We start from the raw sequence: 15412 nt of genomic DNA, 5'->3' as shown, positions 1-15412 counted from the left end.
TGCCTGGTACTCGTGTCTCCTGATTTCACGTGACTGGTACTCGTGTCTCTTGATTTCATATGACTGGTACTCGTGTCTCCTGATTTCAAATGACTGGTACTCGTGACTCCTGACTTCACGTGACTGGTACTCGTGTCTCCTGATTTCAAATGACTGGTACTCGTGTCTCCTGACTTCATATGACTGGTACTCGTGTCTCCTGATTTCAAATGACTGGTACTCGTGTCTCCTGACTTCATATGACAGGTACTCGTGTCTCCTGATTTCACGTGACTGGTACTCGTGTCTCCTGATTTCACATGCCTGGTACTCGTGTCTCCTGATTTCACGTGCCTGGTACTCGTGTCTCCTAATTTCACATGACTGGTACTCTTGTCTCCTAATTTCACGTGACTGGTACTCGTGTCTCTTGATTTCACGTGACTGGTACTGGTGTCTCCTGATTTCACATGACTGGTACTCATGTCTCCTGATTTCACGTGACTGGTACTCATGTCTCCTGATTTCAAATGACTGGTACTCGTGTCTCCTGACTTCATATGACTGGTACTCGTGTCTCCCGATTTCACGTAACTGGTACTCGTGTCTCCTGACTTCATATGACTGGTACTCGTGTCTCCTGATTTCAAATGACTGGTACTCGTGTCTCCTGACTTCATATGACTGGTACTCGTGTCTCCTGATTTCACGTGCCTGGTACTCGTGTCTCCTGATTTCACGTGCCTGGTACTCGTGTCTCCTAATTTCACATGACTGGTACTCTTGTCTCCTAATTTCACGTGACTGGTATTCATGTCTCCTGATTTCACGTGACTGGTACTCGTGTCTCTTGATTTCATATGACTGGTACTCGTGTCTCCTGATTTCACATGACTGGTACTCATGTCTCCTGATTTCACGTGACTGGTACTCGTGTCTCCTGATTTCACGTAACTGGTACCCGTGTCTCCTGACTTCATATGACTGGTACTCGTGTCTCCTGATTTCAAATGACTGGTACTCGTGTCTCCTGACTTCATATGACTAGTAATCGTGTCTCCTGATTTCACGTGACTGGTACTCGTGTCTCCTGATTTCATGTGCCTGGTACTCGTGTCTCCTAATTTCACATGACTGGTACTCTTGTCTCCTAATTTCACGTGACTGGTACTCATGTCTCCTGATTTCACGTGACTGGTACTCGTGTCTCTTGATTTCATATGACTGGTACTCGTGTCTCTTGATTTCACGTGACTGGTACTCATGTCTCCTGATTTCACATGACTGGTACTCATGTCTCCTGATTTCACGTGACTGGTACTCGTGTCTCTTGATTTCACATGCCTGGTACTCGTGTCTCCTGATTTCACGTGACTGGTACTAGTGTCCCTTGATTTCACATGCCTGGTACTCGTGTATCCTGATTTCACGTGACTGGTACTCGTGTCTCTTGATTTCATATGATTGGTACTCGTGTCTCCTAATTTCACATGACTGGTACTCGTGTCTCCTGATTTCACATGACTGGTACTCTTGTCTCCTAATTTCACGTGACTGGTACTCGTGTCTCTTGATTTCACGTGACTGGTACTCGTGTCTCCTGATTTCACGTGAATGGTACTCATGTCTCCTGATTTCACGTGACTGGTACTCGTGTCTCTTGATTTCATATGACTGGTACTCGTGTCTCCTGATTTCACGTGCCTGGTACTCGTGTCTCCTGATTTCACGTGACTGGTACTCGTGTCTCTTGATTTCATATGACTGGTACTCGTGTCTCCTGATTTCACGTGACTGGTACTCGTGTCTCCTGATTTCACGTGCCTGGTACTCGTGTCTTCTGATTTCACGTGCCTGGTACTCGTGTCTCCTAATTTCACATGACTGGTACTCTTGTCTCCTAATTTCACGTGACTGGTACTCGTGTCTCTTGATTTCACGTGACTGGTACTCATGTCTCCTGATTTCACGTGACTGGTACTCGTGTCTCCTGATTTCACGTGCCTGGTACTCGTGTCTCCTGATTTCACGTGCCTGGTACTCGTGTCTCTCGATTTCACGTGACTGGTACTCATGTCTCCTGATTTCACGTGACTGGTACTCGTGTCTCTTGATTTCATATGACTGGTACTCGTGTCTCCTGATTTCACGTGCCTGGTACTCGTGTCTCCTGATTTCATGTGACTGGTACTCGTGTCTCTTGATTTCATATGACTGGTACTCGTGTCTCCTGATTTCACGTGACTGGTACTCGTGTCTCCTGATTTCACGTGCCTGGTACTCGTGTCTTCTGATTTCACGTGCCTGGTACTCGTGTCTCCTAATTTCACATGACTGGTACTCTTGTCTCCTAATTTCACGTGACTGGTACTCGTGTCTCTTGATTTCACGTGACTGGTACTCATGTCTCCTGATTTCACGTGACTGGTACTCGTGTCTCCTGATTTCACGTGCCTGGTACTCGTGTCTCCTGATTTCACGTGCCTGGTACTCGTGTCTCTTGATTTCACGTGACTGGTACTCATGTCTCCTGATTTCACATGACTGGTACTCATGTCTCCTGATTTCACGTGACTGGTACTCGTGTCTCCTGATTTCATGTGCCTGGTACTCGTGTCTCCTGATTTCACGTGCCTGGTACTCGTGTCTCCTGATTTCACATGACTGGTACTCGTGTCTCCTGATTTCACGTGCCTGGTACTCATGTCTCCTGATTTCACGTGCCTGGTACTCGTGTCTCCTAATTTCACATGACTGGTACTCTTGTCTCCCAATTTCACATGACTGGTACTCGTGTCTCCTGATTTCACGTGACTGGTACTCGTGTCTCCTGATTTCACGTGAATGGTACTCGTGTCTCCTGATTTCACGTGACTGGTACTCGTGTCTCCTAATTTCACATGACTGGTACTCTTGTCTCCTGATTTCACATGACTGGTACTCGTGTCTCCTGATTTCACGTGCCTGGTACTCGTGTCTCCTGATTTCACGTGCCTGGTACTCGTGTCTCCTAATTTCACATGACTGGTACTCGTGTCTCCTAATTTCACATGACTGGTACTCTTGTCTCCTAATTTCACGTGCCTGGTACTCGTGTCTCTTGATTTCACGTGACTGGTACTCGTGTCTCCTGATTTCACATGACTGGTACTCTTGTCTCCTGGTTCTAGTTAGAACTCAGGCCTCAACCGGCTCAGTCCTTTGTAAGAGATGACTAGTAGCATCTGCTGAACAGACCGTGTGTGACGTGAAGCGCCTCTGCCTTCCACAGGCTTCAAGTGCAAGAAATGTAAACACTCAAATATCAAAGTCTCAATGAGGAGAGTTCGGGAAGCACTTGTGAACCTAGTGCTTCAGGAGTTACATGCAGTCACAGCCAATCTCACTTTAATTCTTCAAAGGCCTCCCAGATGGGAGACTTGGCTCAGGAGTTTCCCAAAAAAATGAGTCACGTTGGCTCAATTCTCACTCCAAGGAGAAATCGGAGTCATTTATGGTTGTACGAAAGTGCAAGAATATGGGGAATCTGTTTAAGTTCTGTTTTTATCTCCCTAGATTATCCTGCACTCCATGCACAAGTACCAACCCCGGGTGCATGTGATCCGGAAGGACTTCAGCAGCGACCTCTCACCCACTAAGCCTGTCCCGGTAGGAGATGGAGTGAAGACCTTCACCTTCTCGGAGACGGTTTTCACCACGGTCACCGCCTACCAGAACCAGCAGGTGAGCCAGGGCGGGTTTAAGGTCTGTACTCACAAGATACCTGTGCACCCACCACTGTCACTAGAACCAGCAAGTGAGCCACGGTGGGTTTGATTTCTGTTTTCACACGTTACTGATGTACCACACCACTGTCCACAGAACCAACATCTAAACAACTAACCAGCAAGGAAACACACTGGCTGCCAGTGGGACTAACTGACCACCAGGCAATACAACTAACCAGCAAGGAAACACACTGGCTGCCAGTGAGACTAACTGACCACCAGGCAATACAACTAACCAGCAAGGAAACACACTGGCTGCCAGTGAGACTAACTGACCACCAGGCAATACAACTAACCAGCAAGGAAACACACTGGCTGCCAGTGGGACTAACTGACCACCAGGCAATACAACTAACCAGCAAGGAAACACACTGGCTGCCAGTGAGACTAACTGACCACCAGGCAATACAACTAACCAGCAAGGAAACACACTGGCTGCCAGTGGGACTAACTGACCACCAGGCAATACAACTAACCAGCAAGGAAACACACTGGCTGCCAGTGAGACTAACTGACCACCAGGCAATACAACTAACCAGCAAGGAAACACACTGGCTGCCAGTGAGACTAACTGACCACCAGGCAATACAACTAACCAGCAAGGAAACACACTGGCTGCCAGTGGGACTAACTGACCACCAGGCAATACAACTAACCAGCAAGGAAACACACTGGCTGCCAGTGAGACTAACTGACCACCAGGCAATACAACTAACCAGCAAGGAAACACACTGGCTGCCAGTGAGACTAACTGACCACCAGGCAATACAACTAACCAGCAAGGAAACACACTGGCTGCCAGTGGGACTAACTGACCACCAGGCAATACAACTAACCAGCAAGGAAACACACTGGCTGCCAGTGAGACTAACTGACCACCAGGCAATACAACTAACCAGCAAGGAAACACACTGGCTGCCAGTGAGACTAACTGACCACCAGGCAATACAACTAACCAGCAAGGAAACACACTGGCTGCCAGTGGGACTAACTGACCACCAGCCAATAAAACTAACCAGCAAGGGACCAAACTGACTGCCAGTAGGACTAACTGACCACCAGGCAATACAACTAACCAGCAAGGAAACACACTGGCTGCCAGTGAGACTAACTGACCACCAGGCAATACAACTAACCAGCAAGGAAACACACTGGCTGCCAGTGAGACTAACTGACCACCAGGCAATACAACTAACCAGCAAGGAAACACGCTGGCTGCCAGTGGGACTAACTGACCACCAGGCAATACAACTAACCAGCAAGGAAACACACTGGCTGCCAGTGAGACTAACTGACCACCAGGCAATACAACTAACCAGCAAGGAAATACACTGGCTGCCAGTGAGACTAACTGACCACCAGGCAATACAACTAACCAGCAAGGAAACACACTGGCTGCCAGTGAGACTAACTGACCACCAGGCAATACAACTAACCAGCAAGGAAACACACTGGCTGCCAGTGGGACTAACTGACCACCAGCCAATAAAACTAACCAGCAAGGGACCAAACTGACTGCCAGTAGGACTAACTGACCACCAGGCAATACAACTAACCAGCAAGGGAACACACTGGCTGCCAGTGGGACTAATTGACTACCTGTCAATACAACTAACCAGCAAGGGAACAAACTGACTGCCTGTGGGACTAACTGACCACCAGCCAATAGTACTAACCAGCAAGGGAACAAACTGGCTCACCAAACTCACGGGTTCAATAAGCTGTCCACCAGTGGAACTAGCTGACCAGGCAACAAACGAACTGTCCGTCAATGGAGCAAACAGATTTTCAGTGAAATAAACTGACTTCCAGTGGTGCAAATTGACTGCTAGTGGAGCTAACTGAAAGACTGTGCAGCAAGCTGACCTCAAGTGTTGGATACTGCAACCACCACTGGTTGGAGCTAACTAACTGTGGAGCAATGTGACATCCAGTGAAGCAAACTGGCTGCTAGTTGAGCTAACTGACTGTGGAGCAAGTTGACATCCAGTGGTGCAACGTTTCTGCTATTGGAGCTATCTGGCTGTGGAGGAAGTTGACATCCAGTGGTGCAAACTGGCTGCTATTGGGGCTAACTGACTGACTGTGGAGCAAGCTGCCTTCCGGTGGTGCAAACTGGCTGCTAGGTGAGCTAATTGACTGAGCCTAACGCAAGCTTTGTTCCAGTGGTGCAAATTGGCTGCTAGTGGAGCTAACCTACCTCCTGTTGACATAACTAACCAGCATGGGAGTAACTGAGGCATGGATTAAATAAAGGGGTATATTTACTAAAGTGTCACCCAACGCAGCACAGCAGCTGAAAATGCTGCGCTGCGTGACAGGGAGGGTTGTTGCAAAAAGAACAATTGATGGACAGAATGCAGAACATTGTCATACATTCACCCTAGTACAGAGATCTGGGCCTAAATCTATTGTTTTTTTGCTCACCGTGCCATTCCAGTTTGATCCCAGCCATATGCAAATCAGTCTTGACCCTGCGCCCAATGGGAACAGTCCAGCCCGAACTGCCAAGCCAGGTCCTCCCTGGACTGGAAATAAGCATCCAAGGACCGGTTTCGGGCTTTCATCAGCCAGAATTGCTTGACTCCAGTGGCATAGAGAGCATGGGACCCACGTCTGGGCATACCCGTCCAACTCGGGTTGACAAATGCAGTAAGACAGTTGATGGACAGAATGCAGAACAATGTCATACATTCACCCCAGTACAGAGATCTGGGACTAAATCCATAGTTTGTTTGCTCACCATGCCTTTCCAGTTTGGACCCAGCCATATGCAAATCAGTCTTGACCCTGCGCCCAATGGGAACAGTCCAGCCCGAACTACCAGAGCAGGTCCTCCCTGGACCGGAATCAAGCATCCTGGGACCGGTTTCTGGCTATCAGCCTTCATCAGCCTGGATAGCTTGACTCCAGTAGCATGGAGAGCACGGGACTCATGTCTGAGCATACCCGTCCCACTCGGGGTGACAAATGCAAAAAAAACAACTGATGGACAGAATGTAGAACAATGTCATACATTCACCCCAGTACAGAGATCTGGGCCTAAATCTATCGTTTTTTTGCTCCCCATGCCATTCCAGTTTGGTCCAAGCCATATGCAAATCAGTCTTGACCCTGCGCCCAATGGGAACAGTCCAGCCCGAACTGCCAGTCCAGGTCCTACATGGACTAGAAACAAGCATCCTAGGACCGGTTTCGGGCTTTCAACCCTCATCAGCCAGGATAGCTTGACTCCAGTGGCAGTGAGAGCACAGGACCCACGTCTGAGCATACCCGTCTCACTCGAGGTGACAAATGAAAAAAAACAATTATTGGACAGAGAGGGAGCAGGACAGTGCCATATTAACATAGATATGTCTCTCTCCTTCCCTGTACCTTGCACGGCACAGAATTTTGCTGCCGTGCGCCATGTACACACCTTAGCGCCACAGCGCAACGGTGTATGCCTGAGACTAGCATAGGTTTTGCATTGAAAGGGTTCCCTTCCAGTACAAAATACTATGCCTAGGCAACTTTAAAAATGTTTCCCACTGTGTATGTGTGTTGCACAGTGCAGCACACATGCAAAGTCAGAGAAGGAAGCAGAAATGGAAATACTTATCTTTTTAACGCTTACTTTCAAATGGCGTTAATTTTTGATGCTAAAACCCTGTCTCGCACTTTTGATAGAGAGGGTTTGCATCAAAAAGTCCATGTATCGCCTTCTTGATGCAAAGCAACACAAAGCAGCGCTTTGCAATACTTTGCGTTATTCTTAGGCAAATAATAAAAAACATTTTGTGCTGGCTTGCGTCACTTTTGCGACACAAACACAAAGTGCTACTAGCATACTTCCGGTAAAATGCGGCGGAGGTCAGCAGTCTAGCTGCACACCTTGCCCATAAAAAACCGATGCCTGCCTCAACGCGCAGCGGACGGGCGCAGTGGGTGCGCCGCTGGCGCATCGAAGCCACGCCTAAGGCAAGCCCGTCAGCGCCTCTCCACGACCGACTGGGGCCAGGGGCCAGAACCCCTGATCAAATTCAGACTTACTCAGAGGCAGACTTGCACACTCTTGCCTCAGGAAGCCTCGTCCTCAGGGAAAGTGTTGTAGGTGAGCTGAGAGCTGAAAATCTGTTGAGGTGTAACTACAACAATACTCCAAGCCCACCCCCCAATATCAGCAACACACCCAGTAACCCACCCGGCCTGAAAGTGGCAGTCCTAAATACTCGATCCTTACAGAAGCACCACCTGGAAGTCTTCTCACTCCTCCAGGACGGAGATATAGACATCCTGGCTCTCACGGAAACCTGGTTAGTGATACCTTAGTCCCAGATCTCATCGCTGCCCTTCTAGGGAACTTTCATGCTTTCTGGCACCATAGACAAGGAAATGCCCGGGGAGGGGGAATAGCCATTCTTTTTAATAAGCGGATAAAGGCCACTAAAATAGTGGCAGAGAGTATTGACCAGACCCACATATTAGGGGTCAAAATTCCATTCAAATCATCCTGCCTATTAATGTTGGTCGCATACCGCCCCGCACGGCTAACCCCTAGCTTTAACAAACTATTTATGGAAATTGTTACTGATCTTTGCTCTCTGTACAAATGACTTCTTGTAACAGGTGATTTTAATTATCACTGGGATACTGTCCCGAAAGAGCCGCCCGCTAGCCAGTTTGAGACCGGAATGTGCGCAATGGGGCTCCACCGACTAGTGGATGCCTCTACCCACTTAAAAGGGCACACCCTTGAGCTCATCTGGACCTCGCAACTATGGGCCAGTTTAACAGATACCAGCCCCTGCGCTTGATCACACCACGCTCTTCTTAGCTGTTGGGTCCCAATGGACGGCCAACTATTACAGCCACCCCCAGATTGGAGTAAGGTGCGCAACTGGAAGAAAATTGATGCCGACAACCTAGTCGAAACTCTACCTAGGTCCCCCTAGACGCCCACGTTCAAATCAGGAAATTTAGACCAGGAGAGCGAAGTCCTGACTAACGCCTTACGCCGAGTCATAGACAAAGTGGCCCCGGAGAGAAGAATTAGAGTGAGAAATACAGGGAAGGGGGCCCCCTGGTTTAATGAGAGCTTGAGGGAACTAAAGCAAAGCCTCCACCACGCCGAGAGGCGATGGCGGAAAGCCTACGAGCCAGAGGAGCTGGCGACATATAAATCCTGACTCACTCTATATAAAAAATCCATTATTGGCAGGAAGGCTGAATACTATGAGGCGACAATCTCCATCGCTCCAAACAAGCAGAAAGAGACCTTCAAAATATTGAACGAACTCAGCCAAACATCCGAAGTGAAAGCTGCAGATTCATCCCTAGACTGCAATACTTTCCAAACCTACATCCTGCAAAAAGTCAGGGATATCATCTCCGAGATCGACAACACCCCCACCAATCAGAACTCCATAGTTCAACAACAGCCCCCCCCCACCCCTGGCAACCAACTCACTGCCTTCCCTCTACTGGAATCCACATCACTGACACAATTGATGAATCGGATCAAATCAGGTTCCCCTGCTGACCCATGCCCAGAGGATTTTCCGAATGGCCTTTCCTGACCTGGAAAAACAGTTTCTCTCGCTATTGAACAACTCCCTGGAGACCGGCCACCGACCCTCCAGCCTGAAGGAAGATAGAGTAATCCCCCATCTAAAAAAAACGAGAGCTGATGCAGCTATCCACAAGAACTATAGGCCTATTTCCCAGATTCCCTTCTCGGCGAAAGTGGTAGAACAACATGTTCTCAAAGCTCTCTCACTTTTCCTGGAAGAACACCAACTACTCCAAATGCAACAAGCGGGTTTTAGGGCTCACCATAGCACCGAACTGGTGATGCGCTCCGTCCTCGACGACCTCAGAACCATGGCTGATAATAAGCAACCGAGCGCCCTGATCCTATTAGACCTATCAGCGGTGTTTGATACGGGTAACCACACCCGGCTACTGGATCGATTAACGGCCCTAGGTATCCAGGGGCCGGCACATTGGTGGCTAAAATCCTTCCTGACAAGGCGGTCTCAGAGGATTCAGCTAGGGGAACGGGTATCAGACAGTGGAGACTCAACTGTGGCGTACCGCAGGGCTCTGCACTGTCCCCGCTCCTCTGCAACATCTACCTACAGCCCCTGGTGACAGCCCTAGCCCATATGGACCGCCGTGTCTTCAATTATGCAGATGACACCCAGGTCATCTTCTGGATTGATAACTCCACCCATGCCCAGGAAGCGGCACAAACTATCCATAGATTTACAGTAAACTGGTGACCGCAAACTCATTAGAAATCAATCCTGAGAAAACGGAAGTCCTTGTCATCCCTACAAAAGGCAACCCGTGGAGCAATAATTGTTGGCCCCAGGAGCTGGGTGCCACCCCCACCCCAGCAATTGCTGTGAATAGCCTTGGCATTAACCCCTTCGCTGCGGGGGTTAATCCCCCGCTGTGCTGGGGGGGAGGGCGGCGCGCACAGTGCCGCATGCTCATGACGAGCTGAGCTCGTCATGAGGCACGGCGCTCCTGTGCTCATGACGAGCTCAGCTCGTCACAGGTGCCTTACCTGCCGTGGAACGCTCAGCACAGGAAGGGAATTCTTCCCGCACCTGAGCGTTCCACGGCTCATGACGAGCTGAGCTCGTCATGAGCACCGGAGCGCCGTGGCTCATGACGAGATCAGCTCGAAGAGGTTAAACTTGACTCATAGCTCTCCATGGCTATCCAAGTCACCACAGTGGTCGGCACCTGCATAGGGCTTCTGAGACAGCTACGGAAACTTGTCTCGCTCCTTTCAACTGCCTCTCTACAGATGATCGTTGTTAGAAAGGCGGTCCCAGGGGGGGACAGAAGATGTCTGACTGTCCGCCCCGAGACCCCTCCCTCTATGGAATAGGCCGAGCGCCGTAGGGAGGCCTCCTTGGCGAGGCTCCTCTTCTACAATCGTAACAGCTGAGCAATCACACTACTACAGATGGACACCACACGAAAGAGTATTCACAAGTAGTTTTATATAATAAAAGGAAGGCACGTTCTTGGCCGGTTAGCAGGCAGGGATCGAGGGATCCGTAAAGTCTCGGTTTCGGGGGTAAGGGGGGTAGCGGGACAGTCTTGGCACCAACGGGTGCGTGGATAGTTCACGGGGTCAGGCCGCGACAGCATCAGCAGGGCCTCGAAGATTGTTCAGCTTGGTCAGGCCGCGACAGCGTCAGCAGGGCCTCGAAGATGGTTCAGCTTGGTCAGGCCGCGACAGCGTCAGCAGGGCCTCGAAGATGGTTCAGCTTGGTCAGGCCGCGACAGCGTCAGCAGGGCCTCGAAGGTGGTTCCGTTCGGTCAGGCCGCGACAGCGTCAGCAGGGCCTCGAAGATGGTTCAGCTTGGTTAGGCCGCGACAGCTTCAGCAGGGCCTCGAAGATGGTTCAGCTTGGTCAGGCCGCGACAGTGTCAGCAGGGCCTCGAAGAGGGTTTAGCTTGGTCAGGCCGCGACAGCGTCAGCAGGGCCTCGAAGGTGGTTCCGTTCGGTCAGGCCGCGACAGCGTCAGCAGGGCCTTGAAGATTCCAGGGCATGAGTTCGGATCAGGATCAGCCGCGACAAGGTCAGCAGGGCTTCGACTCCAAGATACAACTGGTGTCCTACTCCAGGGCTGGCCCAGATATAGGACTGGAGTCCTTTGATGTCGGGACCCTCGGGCCTGGGGGTCAGAGGGGCCGGGATGAAGGGGTCCAGACACCCAGCAGGGGGGTGGAGCCAGCGCAGAGGGAGGCTGGAGGGCGATCGATACTAGGCGTCCGGGGACGGCTGGAGGTCCATCGAAACTCCCCTCCTCCGGGATCCGTCAAGTGGCCACTCTACCACCTGGGAGGATCTGGTGCCTCGATGTCGGGGCTTCGCTGGGGCCGGGGCCAGGGATGGCTGCGGCCACGTGCTCGGGACGTGATGGGCCCAAGATGGAGTCGGGCCGGAAAGGGTGGCCTGGCATGGTCGCCAGACCGGCAGTGTTGGCGAGCAGGGTCCGCCGGGGTCCCAGAGGGGAGAGCCTTGGGTTGCCAGGGGGCTGCTCTCGTCTAGGGTTCGTGTTCAGGGGGGTTGACGGCGGGTCGACGGAGGCCGATGCCGTCCTGGGCCCATCATGCGGGAGGGGTAGGACCACGCCACGAGGCCGGGTCCAACAATCGTGTCGGCCACAATTGTCTCCAGACTCGACTACGGAAATGCTTTGTATATAGGCCTCCCTCAAAAGCATATTAATAAACTACAAGTGGTACTTAACGATGCAGCCAGGCTGGTCTTAAGGTTACCGAGACGGGCCCTGGCCTCCCCTCTGATGTGCAAACTCCACTGGCTCCCCATCAAGCAGACAGTAAAGTTTAAAGGCCTCTGCATTGCCCATAAAGCGATCTATGGCAAAGCCCCGGCCTATATTAAGGAACGCTTGAAGAACTATGTTCCGGGACTCTCTTTGCGGTCCTCTGAGGCCTGTCACCTGGCCACCCCAAGATGCAATACTGCATCTAAAGGAGGTGGAGCTCTTTCTGTACTGCTCCCACAACTCTGGAACCCGTTGCCCGACCACCTGTGTAAAGAACCGGCTCTCCTCCCATTCAGAAAACAACTTAAAACACTCCTGTTTAGGGAGGTACTGGATAATGTCTAAACTCAAAAAAACAACTTTCGAAAGGAGGGCCAAGGGAACTATGTTTACCGACCATTCAAGATAATATCCCTTACCAACAGTACTCTTAACAACAAAAAACTTGAAGGTCAAAAAAAGCTGAGTAGGACAGACACCAGGAGAGAGAATTACACCATAAACAGTTTACACCCGTGGTAAAGAAACATCAAGTACTTAAATAAGTCCTATCAGCCCACCCATATGGCGGAACCTCGTCATTTAGGACCTTTCGAACAAGGTCCATATGTCCAAGCCCAATGATAGTGGCTTAGTCTCTTTAGACCATTGTTCTAAAGATAGATGTATCCTCATCACAAGCGGTGCTGATAGAGTGCAGTGCTCAAAAAGAAATATATAATAGTGATTTAAAATGGCGGTCAAAGTAGAAAAATATGTTTATTGGTATCCACCTTGACGTCAAGTAAAAACAGTGTAATGACAGTGTGAAAATATCACTGTCCAGTATGCTTATAAGATTATTTAATCTTATAAGCATACTGGACAGTGATATCCTGGTGTCTGTCCTACTCAGCTTTTTTTGACCTTCAAGTTTTTTGTTGTTAATGTCTAAACTCACCACACTGTGGGGCCATACATCTGCCCACGACCTCTGGCTATTCCCCCTTAGGCGCTTAGAGACCCGCCGGTGATTAGCGCAATACAAAAATCAATTACAATTACAAACACAGCACAAAATGACCCTTGACACGGTCACTCCACTACCACACGGCCCCCGTGTGCCCGGATTCTGCTGCCGCTGCCTCCTTGGCCCTCTTGCTGCCGCCTCTCCTTAGGGCCCCTGCTCTCCAGGCTTGCCCTCGCTCTCCAGGATTGCCCAGGCTTGCCCTCGCTCTCCCCCGCTCCGCTTTCCGGCTCTTTCCAACCCCCCTCTGCTCCCCGCCGCTACTCTCCTGTGGCACCGCCCCTTCTCCTGTCTCCCGCTCCCCATTCGCCGCCCCGCTCCCGCCTCCCAGCTGCTCCTCCCTCCCACTTGGCCATAAATGGCGGGGACCGCACGTACGCGCAGCGGGCGCGCCGATTGTGCGCCAAAGGCAAGCCCATCTATGCCCGTCCACGCCTGAACCGGGCCCAGCTCCAGAACCCCTGGACCCCGCCAGCCAACCCGACTGAGCTACGACGCCGCCACCCTCCACGCACTCAACACCGGCCGACATCCAGCCTGCTGCCAAGCCACCCCGAAACGCACCCACGGAGCCTTCACCGGCCACGCCTGCTACTTCACCTGCACTCGGTCCTGCACCGCGCGAGCCAAAACAGCAGCCAACAACAACCACCTCAAGTGCATCCTGCTCAACACCCGCTCCATCCACAGGCACGCCGTCGAACTATGGGACCTCCTGGACAAAATGGCACCAGACGTCGCCTTCTTCACGGAAACCTGGATGAATGCCTCCTCAGCCCCCGACATCGCCATTGCCATCCCGGACGGCTAAAAGATCATCCGGAGGGACCGCGTCAACCAGACCGGAGGAGGCATCGCCATCGCCATCGCCCACAGAAACACTATCCACATCACGACCAACACCAATGACACCCTCGCCACCACAGAGCACCTGCACTTCCAGATTCACACCGATCCCAAGACCACCCTCAGAGGAACCCTCATCTACAGACCCCCGGGACCATGCTCACACTTCAGCGAGGCCATCGCAGACTTCATCAGCCCGCTCGCCCTAGCCTCCCCCGACTACTTCCTCCTAGGAGACCTCAACTTCCACCTGGAGAACGACCAGGACAACAACACCACCGCCCTACTAGACAACCTCGCCAACCTCGGATTCAAGCAACTGGTCAACACCCCCACCCATTACGCCGGCCACACACTCGACCCCATCTTCTCCTCCAGCAACCACATCTCCTTCAGCCACACCACCGAGCTCCACTGGACCAACCACAGCTGCGTACACTTCAACTTCAGGGAAACAACGACCCACCACCGCCCTCAACAAACCCCACGAAGATGCTGGAGCAAGATCACCACCGACCGACTCACCACCTCCTTGAGCCTAAACCCTCCTACCAACACCATGGACCCCAACGAAGGAGCCCGCAACCTCACACAGTGGATCACCGACTGCGCCGACACCCTTGATCCACTGAAAAACCCTCCCAGCAACCTCAACAGCAAGAAAGCCGCGTGGATCACCAACGATCTCAAAGACTCCAAGAAATCCTGCCGTGACCTCGAGAAAGCCTGGCGCCACAACCAGTCAACGGATAACATGACAGCCCTCAAGAACGCCACCTGCAAACACCACCAAACACGCACCACCAAAAGGTCATCCTTCAGAGAACGACTGGACAACAACACCCACAACAGCAAGGAACTCTTCAACGTCGTGAAAGAGCTCTCCAACCCCAACGCCAGCAACAACGACATCACACCTTCTCAAGACCTCTGCAACTCTCTGGCCACCTTTTTTCACCGTAAGATCGACGACATACACGACAGCTTCGGCGCTCAGAACTCGTACCCCACCACCAAACCTACACCCCCCACCACCACCCTCTGCGCCTGGACTCAGGTCAGCACGGAAGATACCACCCACACGATGAACACCATCCACTCGGGCTCCCCAGCCGATCCCTGCCCACACCACATCTTCAACAAAGCCGACTCCATCATCGCACCCAAACTTCGGGACATCATCAACAACTCCTTCATATCCGCCACCTTCATGGAGAGCTGGAAGCACGCAGAGATCAGCGCCCTCCTGAAGAAACCCACCGCAGACCCCTCAGACCGCAAGAACTTCTGCCCCATCTCGCTCCTCCCCTTTCCTGCAAAAGTCATCGAGAAAACCGTCAGCAAACAGCTGACAGCCTTCCTGGAGATGAACGGCTCCCTTGACCCATCGCAGTCCGGATTCCGAGCGAACCACAGCACCGATACCGCCCTCATCGCGGCCACCGACGACATCCGGACCCTGCTGGACAACGGAGAAACCGCCGCCCTCATCCTGCTCGACCTTTCGGCTGCGTTCGA

The 15412-nt window shown here is 51.7% G+C and overlaps 1 protein-coding gene across 2 annotated transcripts in view; it reads left to right on the top strand.

The window, feature by feature from the left end:
* Positions 1-15412, top strand: part of TBX15 (T-box transcription factor 15) — a 251478-nt gene that overhangs the window by 196918 nt on the left and 39148 nt on the right. For both annotated transcript variants that reach the window (XM_078656352.1, XM_078656354.1), the window contains one exon: positions 3535-3702. In XM_078656352.1, coding sequence (XP_078512478.1) covers positions 3535-3702 — 168 coding nt within the window. The remainder of the gene's footprint in view (positions 1-3534; positions 3703-15412) is intronic.

Source organism: Lissotriton helveticus, chromosome 8 (assembly GCF_964261635.1).
Source record: "Lissotriton helveticus chromosome 8, aLisHel1.1, whole genome shotgun sequence".
Taxonomy (NCBI): Eukaryota; Metazoa; Chordata; class Amphibia; order Caudata; family Salamandridae; genus Lissotriton; species Lissotriton helveticus.
The sequence above is the reverse complement of the archived record's forward strand: the minus strand, read 5'-3'. Positions and strand labels throughout refer to the sequence as shown.